At 45.5% G+C, this 15,372-nt stretch overlaps 2 protein-coding genes across 9 annotated transcripts in view; one reads left to right on the top strand and one right to left on the bottom strand.

Annotated features, from left to right (window-relative positions):
* Window positions 1-347, top strand: part of ACAD9 (acyl-CoA dehydrogenase family member 9) — a 25,215-nt gene extending 24,868 nt beyond the window's left edge. Inside the window, exon 18 of the mRNA XM_080386164.1 lies at window positions 46-347. Within this exon, the coding sequence (XP_080242290.1) occupies window positions 46-146 (101 nt within the window). The 3' untranslated portion in view covers window positions 147-347. The remainder of the gene's footprint in view (window positions 1-45) is intronic.
* The window catches only part of LOC308063348 (uncharacterized protein FLJ43738-like), a 16,902-nt gene extending 1,530 nt beyond the window's left edge, over window positions 1-15,372 (bottom strand). The window contains exons 1-6 of one of the 8 annotated variants that reach the window (XM_080386204.1): window positions 11,896-15,372; window positions 9,893-10,087; window positions 8,884-9,096; window positions 2,180-6,291; window positions 1,604-1,683; window positions 961-1,129 (exon numbers count right to left, since the gene is read on the bottom strand). In XM_080386204.1, coding sequence (XP_080242330.1) covers window positions 6,127-6,291; window positions 8,884-9,096; window positions 9,893-10,087; window positions 11,896-12,213 — 891 coding nt within the window. In that variant the 5' untranslated portion in view covers window positions 12,214-15,372 and the 3' untranslated portion in view covers window positions 961-1,129; window positions 1,604-1,683; window positions 2,180-6,126. Of the gene's footprint in view, window positions 1-960; window positions 6,292-8,883; window positions 9,097-9,892; window positions 10,088-11,895 lie in introns of all 8 variants that reach the window. The other 7 variants (XM_080386203.1, XM_080386201.1, XM_080386200.1 and 4 more) reach the window with 7 other exon arrangements.

Below are 15,372 nucleotides of genomic sequence, written 5' to 3'. Positions count from 1 at the left end.
AAAACTATTAACACTTCAGTTAACTTTCCTTCTGGTTCTCCACAGATGCAGACGAAAATCTGGATGACTACATTAAAAAAGCTGCAAAGCATGTACTGGAGAAGAGAGCGTACACCTGCTCTCACCCGCTGGACAGGACATTCTGATCACCTCCCTGACAGCGGATACGGATGAGTGTAAATCGGTGACTAATTCTCAGCAGTTCAAGTATTTGATACGTTAAAAATAACTATTCTATGAGTTTACCAAATGTAATTAGCTGTAACCGTGTAAAATACAACTTCTAACCACAACTTCCTATGAAGAGGATAAATAAATAAATTTTATTTACATGTCAAGTTATCTTATCAGCTGTGTATATGTCTGTTTCCCTTGGAGCTGAGCTTTGGCTGGTGAGATACATTTTCCCAGGGAAGGAATTGGGCATTTCTTACGTATCTTTAGGCTGAAGTCAGCTACGTCCGTACCTTCAGACAGTCACTGCAAGGCTGGCAGCGTCGGAGCAGTTTGGTTTGGAAGGACCTTGGGAGGTCACCCTGCCCAGCACAGCGCCTTGGCCGGGAGAGCTGTGAGTGTCTCTGGGGATGGGGGTTCGCTGTCTCGCTGAGCTCCCCTTTAAATGCTTTTCCTGGTATTTAATCAGAATTTCTCCATGTTCTGTTTTGTGTTTTAAAAGCAATAAATGGGGGTGGGGGGCAGTGTATTTAAATATAAACTGTCATCATTGTTAAAAAAAACCCTCAAGATTTGTCATGAGCACTATTCAGACTTGACAGTTTACGCATTTTTCCCCTGCCCCCTCGCTAACCCCAAACAGAACTTGGCTCCCCGGAAGCTCTCCCCTGTGCAGGGTCAGTCTTCTCCCAGTGACATGTTTCACCAGTGTCCCCATACTGGTGTCTGGGAATGATTTGCTGGCGGGATCGCATTAGGCAGGCAGTTATTTCGGGTCGCAGGTACCTGCTGTTCCTGGAGCGCTTTCTGTGCACCCGGTTCCCTGTATCAAGAACCACTTCGCTGTGGCGTGTCCTGGAGATGGTCTCCCTGGTGGGTGCGGGTGGGGGCGCGTCCTCCCGCTCCTGCCCGTTGGTCTGTCTCGTGACCAGATGAGTGGCCACAGCGAAGTAACCTGGAATGGAAAAGGACTCAAACTGTATCTGTCCACAAATTCCTGATAGCGGGGTTTGAATAAGGAGCTTTGATCCAGTGCAGGAGCGTTTAGACTGATGTGGGCTCTGGCCACACCTGCCAGCAGCAGGTTCTGGACGGGCCGGTGCCACAGGCGGCCCTTGTGAGCCGGGAGCCCGTGGCCGTAGGGATGCAGCTCCGCTTTGCCTTTGGCAGGCACAGGCCAGCATGGAACGGCCACGTCCGTGTTCAACCTGGTGAAATATCAGGTTCCGCACTGGCACGAATGAGTCGCTGCTCCACGGGGTGACACGCGGAAGGCCAAAGCCTGACCTTGTTAAGCTGTAGCCCCTCTGGCTCCTGTGGGCGTCTGAAAGATCCCATTTCTGCAATAACTGAATAATGAAATGAAGCAAAGCGGGATCTTGGCTGACTTGATGGCTGACACGATGGCAGCACAAAGGCCAGAACTCACCTCCCACAATGAGGAACACACCACCACCTCGTCCACTTCACCCTGCTCCACAGGTCACTGCGATAGTAACTACAGGTTTCCTGTTAATGCAAGATTTGCTGCCTGAGATACAGTTTAATTTAGAAAATTCAAATAACATGAAACTTCCTCAGATTCCTAGCAGTTAAATTAAACTGGAAAGGTAAAAATTGTTCTTCAAGAACTTAGATTTATGCCTTTGATAGAAATACAGCCTACATTCTCCATGCAAGGCCAGGCGTGTGGTTCAAGCCTCAGCACCCTGATGGCGCTGGAAAGCTCAGTCTGCAGACATGCCCTACAGAGCGGCACACAGGGCCAGTGTTCACCAGTGGCAAACCCAATTCCTTAATTCTGGAGTTTGGAGTTGAAAGGGAGACCTCACAAGAACGCCAAGTTAGCCCATATAATTGGTTTGTTTCTTTGGGCTACACCCCAAGAATTTAGTTTATCGACCTAGTAATTTATTACTATACTGTCTGCGTACTGTAACTGCCACACACCACACAAAACGACACGGGCCCGCGTTTGCTGCCGCTGGCGATCGGGTGGTCTTACTTGAAATCCATGCCTTGGAGTTTCTCAGACTTGCGCTCTGTTGGGCCAGAGGGTCACATCCTTGCTCTGCTTCAAGCTGTGCCAGCATCGGGACCAGGTACAAAGCCACTGGTGATGCTCTTCCTGCTTCCCAGGAGGGCACCGCGCTGGCCTGACACCACTGGCGGTCCAGCATGGACAGGGCTGGGACGGGCTATAGGGCGAGAAAACACCGTGAGCCCAGGTCTCGGCCAGCCAGTTCAAAAAAGGGAGAGGTGAAGAGTCCCAGCCTGCACAGAGGAAGTTTTGGGCGCCTCCAAGCTCCAGAGTCAATTTTTAAATGCACGGATTCCTCAAAGCCTGGACACTGACATGAGAGCTGGGGCACCCCCACGTGCGGTATGTAAATCAGCCCCAGAGCATCTCCCTGTTGGGGAGCCACAAGGCTGCAAACGTGCCCAGCCAACGCGCATTGCTCAAACGTGTGCGGGCTTCTAAGCCTGCATCTTTAAAAAAAAAAAAGCCATTACGTGCAACCTTTGTGCTTCAAAACCTTCAACATACAAATCACAAACTGATTACTAGTGTTAAGTGAAAAAAACAGATGGACAGAACAAAACCCAACCCACCCACCCACCCCCAACCTCCAAAGTGCACCACTGCCGCGTCAGTAACGACAGACCCCAGCTTGGCAGTGCCTGCAGCCCTGGCGCAGCCCTCGCTGCTTTCCCTGCCTAACAAGCCAGGGGAATGTTTCCCAGGAATTGCCCCAGGAGCAGCGAGCTCACCAGCCCCGCGTCCAGCCCGAGCGCAGGCAGCACGCTGTGGAGGCAGGGGGTGAGCACCCCCCACGGCCAGGCTGCTTCCCACCGCGCACACAGACCTGCTCATGGCCGTTAGCAGGCGGCGAGGGAGGTGCACGGCTGGAACGCGGCCCACCGGGATCCACCAGGGTCCTGGGGGTAGCCCAGGAGCTCCTGGGGGTAGCCCAAGTGCCCCCACTGTGGCCCAGCAATCCCCAGGCTGGACAGGTGACACAACCTTTTGTCAGAGCCAGAAATCCCCATCAGGAAGGCAGGGGCAACCCGCTCAAAGGTGCTACAGCAAAGATGATCAAAAAAAAAAAAACAGGAAAAAAGTGATCAGGTGAAGGAGGCAGCAATCCAAGAGAAACAAATTGGTAGAGAACACGTTAGCGTCAGAATGCACAGATAATAGAAGGCAGCGGCACTGAAACTAGCTAGTGGAGCCAAGACATTGTTCACCCTTCTGAAAACTGGCATAAAATGAAAAATGGCATAAAAATAAGCAGAAAATAAATGTGACTCTGCATGTTTAGCTTTAATATTGTCATTGTGTTTAAATTCTGTGTTCCTTCAGTGAGGTACATCACCCAGCAAGGACGTTTTCTTTTTCTGTCAGAGGAAAAACACTGTACTAGAAAATGAGGTTAGTTTGGAAATTATTAAGAGCAAGAACTAAAAATACAGTGCTTGCTTTTGTTTGGTTGGGGTTTTTTAAATCTCTCTTCCAAGGCAGACCCTTGGATGTTAATGTGCGTAACATCTCCTTTGTAAAGGGTTGTCTTTGCAAAAGGGTAGCTAATTCTGTGAGGCAAGACAAAGGTCTTCCCCAGGGCTGCAGTTGGAAGGCTTGAAAAATGCAGTCAAGAACCTTGGGATATAAGAGAGTCAAGTCTGACAGCTGTAATTAGCATGGCGTGGAGCGCAAGATTGAGTTATCCGATAAACTAATATCAGTATGTATATGCTAGATCTAGCATATGCATATGCTAATCTAGCAAAAAGCGTGGTGTATTGGAATTATAGGAAACGGGCAAAAAGTCCAAGATGAACAAGTTTCATAGTTTGCACAGTCAAATCAAAAGAGGAGGCCAACACAGAGAGCACAAAGGGCTGCGCGGCTCAAAGCCGGGGGAGGCCCAGCAGCTCGCTGCTGTGCCCGCTTCCTAGAAGGACTGGTACTCAGAATATTGAAAAACAAAAAAAGGTGGGGGGTGGGCAGCAGTGAGCTGGCCTCAAAGGTTGAATTCTGCTTTTGTTACCAACGTTCTCATAGTTCCTGTGTTTGTTTTTCTAGCGCATTTGTAGGAAAAAGGGAGCTTCAGCCCCTTTGATCAAAATCGGCTTTAAAAGCACGCTCAGGGTGCGGGTCAGTCGTTTAGATGCAAGCCCTGACTACACAGCCAACAAAAGAACAGTTAGGGGCAAGGCCACCCATACAGCTTTTCATATTAATGAGCGCAGATCCTTTAGTCCTGCAAACTGGGGTGTCCGTGGGGGGTTTCTGCGCCGACAGGCTGAGGCGCAGCGCCAGGGAAGCCTATACAGCGCTATGGCAATCAAGGGGACACATGGTGAGACATTTGGCATCTAGTCTATAGAAGTGCCTCGACCCCTACATTTCATGATGGGACATTACAATTTCTTTTAGAGCTGCTAAGCCAGCTGGCCAAAAATTGTTCTTCTTTTCTCACCCACTGCACACCAACAGGCAAGCTAGTTAATTGAACAGAAATTCTCCTCCTTCCTCCATTATCTCTGACCGTCAAAGCAAAGAACTAAATAAAAAAAAAAAATGTAAAAAAATCATTTTGTGCCTGGGCTATGTTTTTCTAAGAGTTTTGTAAGACTGAGTCAACCAGGGCTATCAACACCAATTTTAGCAAGTGTTTTTACTTCCAAGAGTATTGTGCTAAATTAAGAGTGTCACACACGACCTGCCTTTCCGAAGGCGCAGGACAGCTGGCTTGGTGCCAGGGTCAGGTCCCAAGGACAGTCACCCTTTACCTTCGGAACCGGTCCCACTTTCCCAGCTGAGAATTTCCCAGGTTCATCTTTCAGAAGTCCTTGGTGCTTCTGTCGCTGGGACCTGGCTCTCGGCCCACGCGTGGGTAACCCTTTCAGCTCGGTATCATCGAACGCGGTTTGCAGAATCGGAGCAGCAGCTTCACAAGGCGAACAATGGACTGTAAAAGAAAAACCAGGCAAAGGAAACTGGCGAGGTGAAAAGATAACGTTTGGCTGTTGGAGCTAAAAGCAGCAGACTAAGCGCCTCTTGCGCAGGGCAGCCTTGCTCACAAAGGTGCCGCTAGCAGAAGGATGCGGGCGCTAAACCCACGGCTAGTCCCCACTGCAGCCCACTGCCCTGTGGGCTCCATAAAACACATGTGAATGTGGAATTAATCCTGACTGCTTCCCAAAAGTATTCCTCTGTAAGAAGCCCTTGAGAAGAACTGCACTAAGTTTAACTTAGTTATTAAGCATTTTGTGAGTTACAGGGTAACGTGCAGCAGAAAAGTTGTAAAAAATGAAGATTTGAGCAACCGCAATAAATCTATTATTTTTCTATTCATAAATATTCCAGTGAATCTCACTTGGTTCAGGGGAAAAAAAAAAAAAACCACACACACCACAAACCTTCAAAATCCTATTTCATAACAAAATACAACTTTGTTACTGTTTGTGGGCGAACACAAGGTTATACCCCGGCCGCCCCACTGAGGCATGTGGGAGGCTGCTGCGACGGCGCGGATGGAAGTGGCTCAGCCCAGCCCCCCTCCGGGCCGATTCCCTGGCGCTGCGCACGGTGGGCGAGCAGCTTCTGGTCCGACCCCGGTAACTAGAGCTGAGCGTCCCCCGCCCGTGTTTAAGGAAGGTCAGGCAGCCCACAAAGCTGGCTTTACCGAAGGACAGGCCAAGAAGGATCTAGACCTCCCTGTCGTATTTTACTACACGCAAAGGAACCAAGGCTCAGAAGCTGGGGGGTAAATCTGGAGCGCGGCCGAGGTCTCACATCCCAAGATGCCTCATTTGCCGGAGCGTGGAAGTTTTGCTGTGTACAGCTCTGCTCACTAAACCTCTTTGCATTCAAACTCCCTTCCTCGACGGCAGAACTGAACAAGCTTCGGGACCATATGTCAGAGCTTCCAGTTAAAAGCTTTGTGATTAGTTAATTTTAACAGCTCCATCACCAGTCTGCGGAGCTGTTGTCACGAAGAGCTCAGGTAGCTTCTTGTAAAGATCAAAATCGATGCACCGTTTGTCCCAGCTCCATCTGTCTCGCGCCAGCACTGGCTCTACGTTAGCGTGCAGAGCATTCTCCTGCCACTTCTAAATGAAAATGGAATCCATTTAAGAAGCCAGGCCAAAATCACCAGGGAGAAGTCACAAAAACCTAAATTAGCCAGACTCTTGGGTGGCGATCTAACTACCATAATAGGATCTTACCAACGTCCACACTGCCCTACACAAGCCTATTGCTCCCTGTAATTAACCTTTCCATTTGTTGTCTTTGATACACACAAATAAGAACAAAAATGCTCTTTGTGAGCAAACTGCTGATAGCCTAGTACTGAGCTGCTACCTAACGTGCAGGCACTTCCAGGATTCCTGGGAAACACCTGTCAGGGCACCCAGGTTCATATTCATGTCACATTTCTCTGCAGTGATATAACGGGTCTGATGCACTTTCCTGTGCTTCATACACAGCTGCTAAACTTGCAGGTGAACATGGACCGTCCCTCTCATCCAGGTGGCTCCATGTCAGCATCCTCCTCTGCACAATGAGAGCGAGAGGACGGACTCAGCCCCAAACCAAACCAGTTGTTACCTTTTCCCAGGGGGCAGGAGCGGGCTGGTCGTACGGAGCTGCCGGAACAGCGAGAGCTATACATCATCCCAAGGATAATCTTACAGCATAGTGCTTTTAGAAAGCAGAAGCTGTCCTAGTGCTTCTAAAAATACAGTCATCAGTATTGAACTCCTGGGGCCAGGAGCCCAGGTGTCTCGAGGAAGCAGGTGAGAGAAGCAGCACGTGCATTGGAATCAGGGCAGGAATATTCATCATCACAATTGTGAAACAGGAGTTCAAACTTTTGTGATCACCTGACTACCTGCTGCTGAAGTACTAGTTAGATTTTTTTCAGACAAAAAAATTATCCTTCCCAAGCTACAAAGGAATTCCCACTGTCTGTTGTTAGCCTGGTACTTTCACTGTTTTACCTAAAACTGTGTAGTTAAAGGACAGCTGAGTCAGTGCAGAAACCGTATGGAGATATTTCAGGAAACCAGAACTCCTCCAAGAACTGTTTTGCCTCCCAAGGGATGGTGTTACAGAAGATGGCTAAATTGTGTAGCTGAGAAGAAAGCCAGGATGGTTGAAGAGGCAATGTACCAAACCCAGACTGCCTCAGAACGGGATCCTAACAGTTTTCTGCTTTTGTTCCACCTTTCAGGTAACACGACTGGTAAGTTCAGGATCGATCTCCATTATCCAGTATAATATCCAGTCACGCCTGGCCCTGCATGAGCAGAAGGAGCCCCCTTCCTCTTTTCTCCCAGCTCCACAGGCAGCACCAATGCTGCCCAGCTGTTGGTCCTGCCAGGTTACCCTTAGTGCTGCCCAGGGTCAGATCAGCTCCCTTCCCCTCTCTCGTCCCGTCACTGGGTGCCAATGGGCAACACAATGTGCTGATAACTGCTGCTCCCACACGGCGTGTCACATTCCCACATTTATTCAGTAACTGGTGTCAGCTGCTGCACTCTAAGCCCGCTACCACTTTTTCAGCTTGTCAGGTTTTGATCCTGTGCTGCTGAGCTCCCTTCCTCTCCTTTGGCTCTTCGGCAAGAGGCACCAGCTACCGCGCTGTGCTGCCTGCCTTCGGCTGCTCTCCGCCAGGGAACCTCTCTGCTCCTTGGGGAGAAGGCACAGGCTCCAGCATCACGGATCAGAAACAGGCACTTTGTTTTTGCTAACCTTTCCACTTCAACTATACTCTAACCTGTTTGAGAAACTACTTTCATTTGTATTTTTTTTTTAAAAAAACAAGATAAATAAAGCCTGAAAAATTAAATTAACACCCACACATTCTTGCAAGATACCGTAATAAGTTTCCAAGCATACAGTTTGTTCCACTCTGTGCTGTGACTGTGTGCAATTAATTTGGTAGAATTTACTAATCCCGCACACAAAAAAAAAATAAAAATCTCTCTGTTCTAGTCCCTTTATTTCCTCATCTTGCCAATTCTAATAACATACAAATTTTCTTCCGAGCAGCAGACCACACGTGCTTGAGTACGCGCAGCGAAGACTGTTCCAAACAGGGAATTGCAAACTAGTCAACTTGATGATCCAGTAAAATGGCAGAAATCTAGAAGCTAAAGAGTAAAGAACAGAAGAAGGGAGGGAGGACACAGGGCAGAAAGAAAACGATAGGCAACACAGTGGTGGTGGACCAACACCCCATAAAATTGTAACTGCAATCCATGAATAAAAGATGGAGGAAAAATAAGCAGTGAGGGAATTTGGAAACCTGAAGGAAATGAAGGAAGGCTACAACTAGATTGGCAACTCATAAAGAATAGCCTGGAACCCATCCAGAATGCAGTATTATGACTTTTCTGACACTAGACCCCACCTGAAAATGTAAAACAAAGCACTTTATACTCCATTAATATCCAATTAATATTGGAAAATGGATTTTCTGTATGTGTTCAGGGTAGAATTTGCATATCCAAATGAACGGTCATCTGGGAGAGCTAGGTGCTGATGTACCCAATTGCAAATACAAGTGTCATCCTCAAAACTGCTGCCTAGGCTGTACCCCTCGAAAGAGGCTTTTGTACGTTAAAGCAGTCTGCCCCCTTCAAGCCTCTTAAAATGCACGAGTTCACTTGGGGCTGTTCATTTAGGTTTTCCGTTACCTCCCGTAACTCCTCCAGACGTGCCTCATCAGGCATCCGAGGGTGCAGGTGGCTTTCAATGCTGCCCTTAAATCCAGGAAATACAAACCCATCCGGGGACAGCCACACACTCCTGGATTTTGCCAAGAATTCCTTACAGGCAGCAACCACATCCACTGGGTCAAATGTGGCTGACAGATACTCCTGACAATATGTGAATCTGTTATCTGGCTCCTACAAAAAAAAAAAAAAATTAAAAAAAATCTGTTGGCGTGAATTCCCCTTTGCTGGGAAAAGAGCTCGTAAGGTACAGAACCAGTATAATTTATTTCCTTAAGACTTCAGGTAATCATAGATCAAAATTATATAAAAAATATATCATTAAATATTTTTTAAAAGGCTTCACATTTCATTCTCTTATGATGCAATGATGGATTTCATGGCAAGCAGTATAACAGAATCTCTGTAAAATAATTACAGAAAGAAACATCTTCAATGTTATTTGTGCAAAAAGACAACACTAGTTCATACTGTGTTGATGGTACATTACGAACAGTTTTCACACCGCTACAGTAATTGCCGCTAGCTGACACGAAAGCAGCATTTGTTACTAAGATTCAAAACCCAACTATATATGTATAAATATATATAAAAGACAAAAGCAGGTAAGTGCAGTCCTTCAAATGTGGTTGTAAATGCGTTCTTCAAATCACTTAATACTGCATACATGGATGCTCCAATTACTCAAAAATTCTCCCGTTTACAATGTGTGGGACACAGAACTGGAGGTCACCACCCAGGTTATCCAAACCTGCACTCAAAATGACAGCCCAAAGCACGGAGACGAGACAACTGGACTATAACCAACAGCATTAAGAGCAGAATTTTGTTTTGCATGAATGAATAAGCAGTAGATCCCTTCCTACGCACTAACATGGCAGTTACCAGCGTGTAAATATTGAATTCATCTCTCTCTTTGAAGCACTGCATAGAGCAAGCCAAGACCTTCCAGTGACGTGCCTCGATTTACCTTTGCCATTTCCTGGCGAAGAAGCCTCTTTGCGAGCTCTGCAGAATTCAGGCTCTGAGCGCTGTAGTTAAAGACAGATTTGCCATCAACCGGAACAATCCTGAAAGTTTCAAGTTTTGCCTTTTCCACCTTTCCCTTGGGCTGGCACACAGCGCCAATGCGAGCCTGCAGAGAGGGGCTACGTGTGGGTTCTGTCTGAAGTGGGAATTCCGAGTGTTACAAAAAAATTATAAACAAGCAAATGATTCTGTAAACATTTAAAAAACCCCAATTTTAACAAAACAACTAAAAAAAAAATCTGTATCTGGATTTATTACACAACAGCTCTTTGTTAATAAAATATTCCACAAAAAGACTCTATTTAAAAAAAGAAGAAAGCACTATTTCACCTTTGCATATGATATTCTGCAAGACTAATGACAGCAGACTGGATGCAAGCACTCAAGAGAGAACGCCTCCTACTTACAGATTGAAATAGTTGTTCTGGAGAGCTGATTATGGTTGTCTTCAAACGAGATAAGATTAGTTCTTTCATTTCTATGACTCTATTAACACCCCAGCAAATACAGTGACATGAGGAAACACCATTATTAGAACTCTTCAAATTTCCTTCCCGACACAGCATAATTAAACCCTCATACCTATTCATTGCCTTAAGAATGTCATTCTACTGTGTTTACGGTAATTATGGCTTTGAATTCAGCCTCTGCCATAATAGGTAATTACAGCAAGAGAGTAAAATTGAATTTTGGATGTCACTTCCCTGTGATATCCATGACATCCACTTCCTTTTTTTTTTTTTTTAAATCAAAAAGCCTAAAAGATTACCTTACCTTTTATGAAAAAAATATTTCCATATTTTCTTTTCTATAGAGGACTTCCCAGTTCCTCTGTTAGCCTGATCCGAAAACATGTATAAAAGCAAACCTGCTTAAAACACCCACTGGGAAGACTGCCGACCTTACACAACAAAATAATGCTACGCTTAACCTATACAGAATGATGAGGCCCTCGAGCCCTGCTGCTCTCATCCCCCCTATGACATTATGAATGCAAGTAGCAGGAACAATTACTTAAGATTTTCTCCTTTTCTAGTCCCATGTAAAGAGATCAAGACTGAAAAAAGAAACAATTAAGAGTTAAATTTCTTTCAGTCTAGCCAAGACAGTACCCTTGCACAGGAACACAGATTTCCACTTCTCAGGCAAAATCCCTTCGTATTAAAATTCATCCAGGAAAAAACATTCAGAGCTATTCTTCATAAGCCACGGGATGGCTGGAGTCCTCAGCTAAGCAATTTACTCCAAAACCCAGTTCAGACTGCCAGGAAACAAGTGGGACATCCCTCCTTTGATGTCTATATTCACAGGAAAGCGTTTAGTTTCAACACATTTTCCCCGAGGCAACAGAAGGGCTGGATGGACACTGGCGGTGAGGGAGAAGAGGTTCTAAAAAGCTTCACCGTTTCCTTAAAGCTCAGCTCAGCTCTGTCTGCAACTACTGGTTTTATTTAGTCAAGGATAAATGCCACCAGGATTGCCCAAAGGCAAGCAGGTCTTTCGCACAGCAAGAGCAGAAGGCACAGTTCCCACAGGAGCTCAGCTGACCGGCTCCCCTGCAGGCATCGGAGGGCTGGATGACATGCTAAAGCGCAATGGGGGAGCTATGGGGAAGAGAGGGGCAAAGAAAAACAAGAACCCAACCCAAAGATAAATTACAAGTCCTTTAAATAAACGCCTTTCCTACCGCTCACACAGCATCTCCTCTCTTCACCTAGGATTGCCTTCTCCTTTGAGAAGTAATTACATTTGCAATTCGACTTTTGCAAAAGAAAATAACCCTGCACTTTTTCATAATGTTTGTGCAACACCTACAAACACCCTACCAAAAGTTTTTAAGCCTAATGAGACATTGTTTCAGGAGACAAAGGAGGTGTTGATTAAGGACGTGAAGTTTTGCAGCTCTGAGGCTTGCTTGCCTCCTGCATACCGCTAGTTACTCACCCCAGCAGGGTTTCTCTCAGAAGTCATTTTGTCTGCTATTTCTTTCTTCCGTTGCGCACACACTTCATTGTGGTTATCGAATGAAGAATGTACTGCCTGGTTCCCTCTGCTAACTTTTCCTGGTGCTGTATAATCATCGGAGGAAAATGAGAGCAAAGGAGGTTTCTGAGTGAAGAGATCCTCGTCGGTTAGGGGCACTCCGTATTGGCGGCTCAGGGCTGTGATCATCGCTGCTGAGGGCAGCAGATCCCCATGCGTTACATCCCTCAGCCTCTTACTGTGGTAGAGGTAACGAAGCCTACAAACAGACATCAACATTTCATTATTTGCATAAAACGTGCTGCCATCAAATCATTACAGTTGATATCACTGTAGAAAAACTACACAATCTTCTTGAAAGACCTTTTTGTTAAGAAATTACCGTCAGTTCACGTATGCTGGCATTTATCAGTAACAAAGAAGTTCAGCAGTTTAATAAACCTACAAGGAATATTCTAGGAATGTTGCTGGCACTGGATTTAGCTGCAAGTTAGTGATTAGTTGCTGAATTTCTCCAGCCTCTGGAAAGGCAGTGAAGCAGCCTCCCTTCGTGCACACCGGTTCTAGTGTACGACACATATTTATGTTGAACACCCACTGAAATCCACCCTGCCTTACCTCTGTTTTCCAGCACCTTCTGATCAACCTTCATTCCATACACCACCCATGACAACGCTTACCTCACATCGCATTTCTTGTCATTCGCTGCATTTGGCCTGAAGAGGTTGGTGTCAACACAAAAGCCGTTCTACCTATATGACAGCTCCTGACCCCCCTGCACACACTTTGGACATGGGCACTAAATTCTCAGGCCACAGCCGAGACTGTGAAATAAAGTGCCTTACGTGATGGCCAAACATAGCATTAGGATTCCTTCCCCAACGTGGGAATTTATTAATTCATTTATCACATTGCTATTCTTTATTTGAGGAGAGTAACTTTACAAAGTACTGTAGAAGAATTCAATTGTAAAATTACTGCCACATTATTTTCTTACCATTACTTTTGAACAATACATATGACTGATAACTTTAATGTCAAAGTGGCATCAGCATTAATGACACACATTGAGTTTATATTGCTACGTTAAAAATTCAGTTGGACAATGTGCATATGGATCACGTGCATTAGTTTCTCTACAACTAAAATTATTTCCTGGTTAATTTTAGCAGAAGGAAATCTATCAAGAAGAAGCAGTTTCTGTTGTGCACACATTAAACCACCAACTGACTACAGAAAACCAAAAACTAAAAAAACCCAACCACCATGAGCTCTACGGTCAGTTCAGTCTGCATGCTCCAGCGAAGAATTTACTTGCATTCTCTGAATAATTACAGACACAGCAGAATAAGGGAAAGGCAAAGAGGACTGACACCCAAAGCCTGGCAGACACGATCCTCTCCTCTGTGACGGTGGGTTGCTGAAACGAGCTGCTGCCTAGGACACTGGATCAGCCACTAAAGATGCTTTTCCTGAGGTTCTCTCTGATTTTATAGCAATGAGTACGATGCAGTATAGTAATCATCCCTGCAGCTCCACTTCTCTATAGCAAAAATTACCCCCCTGCATTTAAAATTATCCCAAGCATCCCAAAGCCTTCACTTTCACCACAGGAACCCAGGCTGCAGCTATCTAGCAAGGCGTGCACAGCAGCTAACCTGCTGATTTAACTTTCTTTTTTTTAGACAGGAGATAATACAATAAAATTGCACAAGAAAATTAACTGCCAAGTACCTAAAAGATGCAGTATCATGTTATTTTCCATCTCAAATGTTGCCAGCACACAGCTTAAGGAAAAAAGCTATTTACCAGCCATCAAAAAAAAAAAAAAGGACTCTTCAAGACATCACAGTGTTGGTCGCCAGTCAGCTTCTTTCCCTCCCCATCTCACAGAATAAATAGAAAACAAATTACAGATACGTGAAGAGGTACCCAAGTTATATGCAGAGATCATTAGAATGAATATACTTCGGAACTTTAAGTGTAAAGGTCTGGCTTTTCATTAGCTTAATGAAGTTAAGTTTCATTAGTCATCAGCAAAAAAGCAGTTCTGGAACTCGAACGCATCAGCCAGCGAGGGGGAACAGCCAGGTGTGCTAAACCAGCCTGCCAGGTCGGAGGTTACTGCACTCGTTTTCCAGCAACTGCCCTGACATATGCAAATTAAAACTTGTAGCAAACGGGCGATCCGTACGTAACACACATTACGGAGCGTGTTTTACCAAAAAGCATGTGGGAGGGCGAGGGGGAAGGCTGCTACGAGTCTGTGAGTCTATTATTGCACATTAACAAAACTCTTTTATGAAATCAGACTGATGCCTAGGAGATGTCCACTCTTTCTTGTTTCAGGACTAAATGTCTCCATCCCTTTCAAACAAGCTTTGCAGGATTCCAGTTCAGAAGTTAATCAAAACCAGCCAGTCTATTGCTAGAAAGCAAAGCAAGCAAATCACAGTTCTCTGCTTTCTAAACCCAACTTGCTCATATCAGAGATGGATGGTACCTTGTTCCACTTCTCAATAGATGTGTCTTAATTGACAAATAAACAAAAAAGCCACACAGAAATTTTTTTCATTGATTAGTAAAATACAGATAGAGATGTACACACATAAGACCTCACCCATTTTCTTTGTCTTTAATCCATCTCATGAGATGTAACGTCAGAGGTGCTTTAAGGCCAACAGCTGTGAATACCTGACAAAGTGAGCAACCTGGCAGAGATAAGCAACAAATCCCCCCAACAAAAAGCCAGCAACAGGAAACATTCTCCCAGCTCTCACAAAACTCCTCCAATTCTCTAGTTACCTTAGGGAAACTGGTTTTAGAATTCCCCACTTAGTTCAAGTGATTTTCTGGCTCTATCAGGTCCTACTTGGCCTCCTCCTTTACTCCACCTCTATAAGAACAGAGCAGAGAAAGTAAATCCTTCCCAGCTGATGCTTCTGACATCGGAATTTTCTCTTTCTTCAATTTGTAGTACATGCAGACAGTTTCTGATATACCATCCTACTGATACACCTCTCTCCTCTTCTTTACAAAGTGTAAGTTTCTGCCCAAACTAAAGTGGGCTCACCAGGCGCCCACTACCACTCCATCAGCAGTTAGGAACCCGTGCTCTTCTGCCTTACCACACCTGCGCTAGAACAATTACCACCAGGTCCACGGACTGCTTTCATCAGGGAAAAGACCCCCAAGAGCAGTAATTTCTGTACCAAATAGTCACTCTATTAACATTGAATTTCTTGACTATGAATCTGGACAAGTCATACCTGGACAAGGCTTGGAAACACGCCCGGGGAAGCTCGCCTCTGACGTAGGGCAGGGGCTGTTTTGTGAGAGTGAAGAGGGGCTGACAGAGGCAGAAATGACGGAAGATAGCTCCCCGGTCCGCATACAGGCGCTGGTGGAAAGACAGTTGTGAGTTATAGAGTATTTCCA

Source organism: Falco punctatus, assembly GCF_963210335.1.
Source record: "Falco punctatus genome assembly, chromosome: 4".
In the NCBI taxonomy this organism is placed as follows: domain Eukaryota; kingdom Metazoa; phylum Chordata; class Aves; order Falconiformes; family Falconidae; genus Falco; species Falco punctatus.
This window is presented reverse-complemented; position numbering and strand designations above follow the sequence as displayed.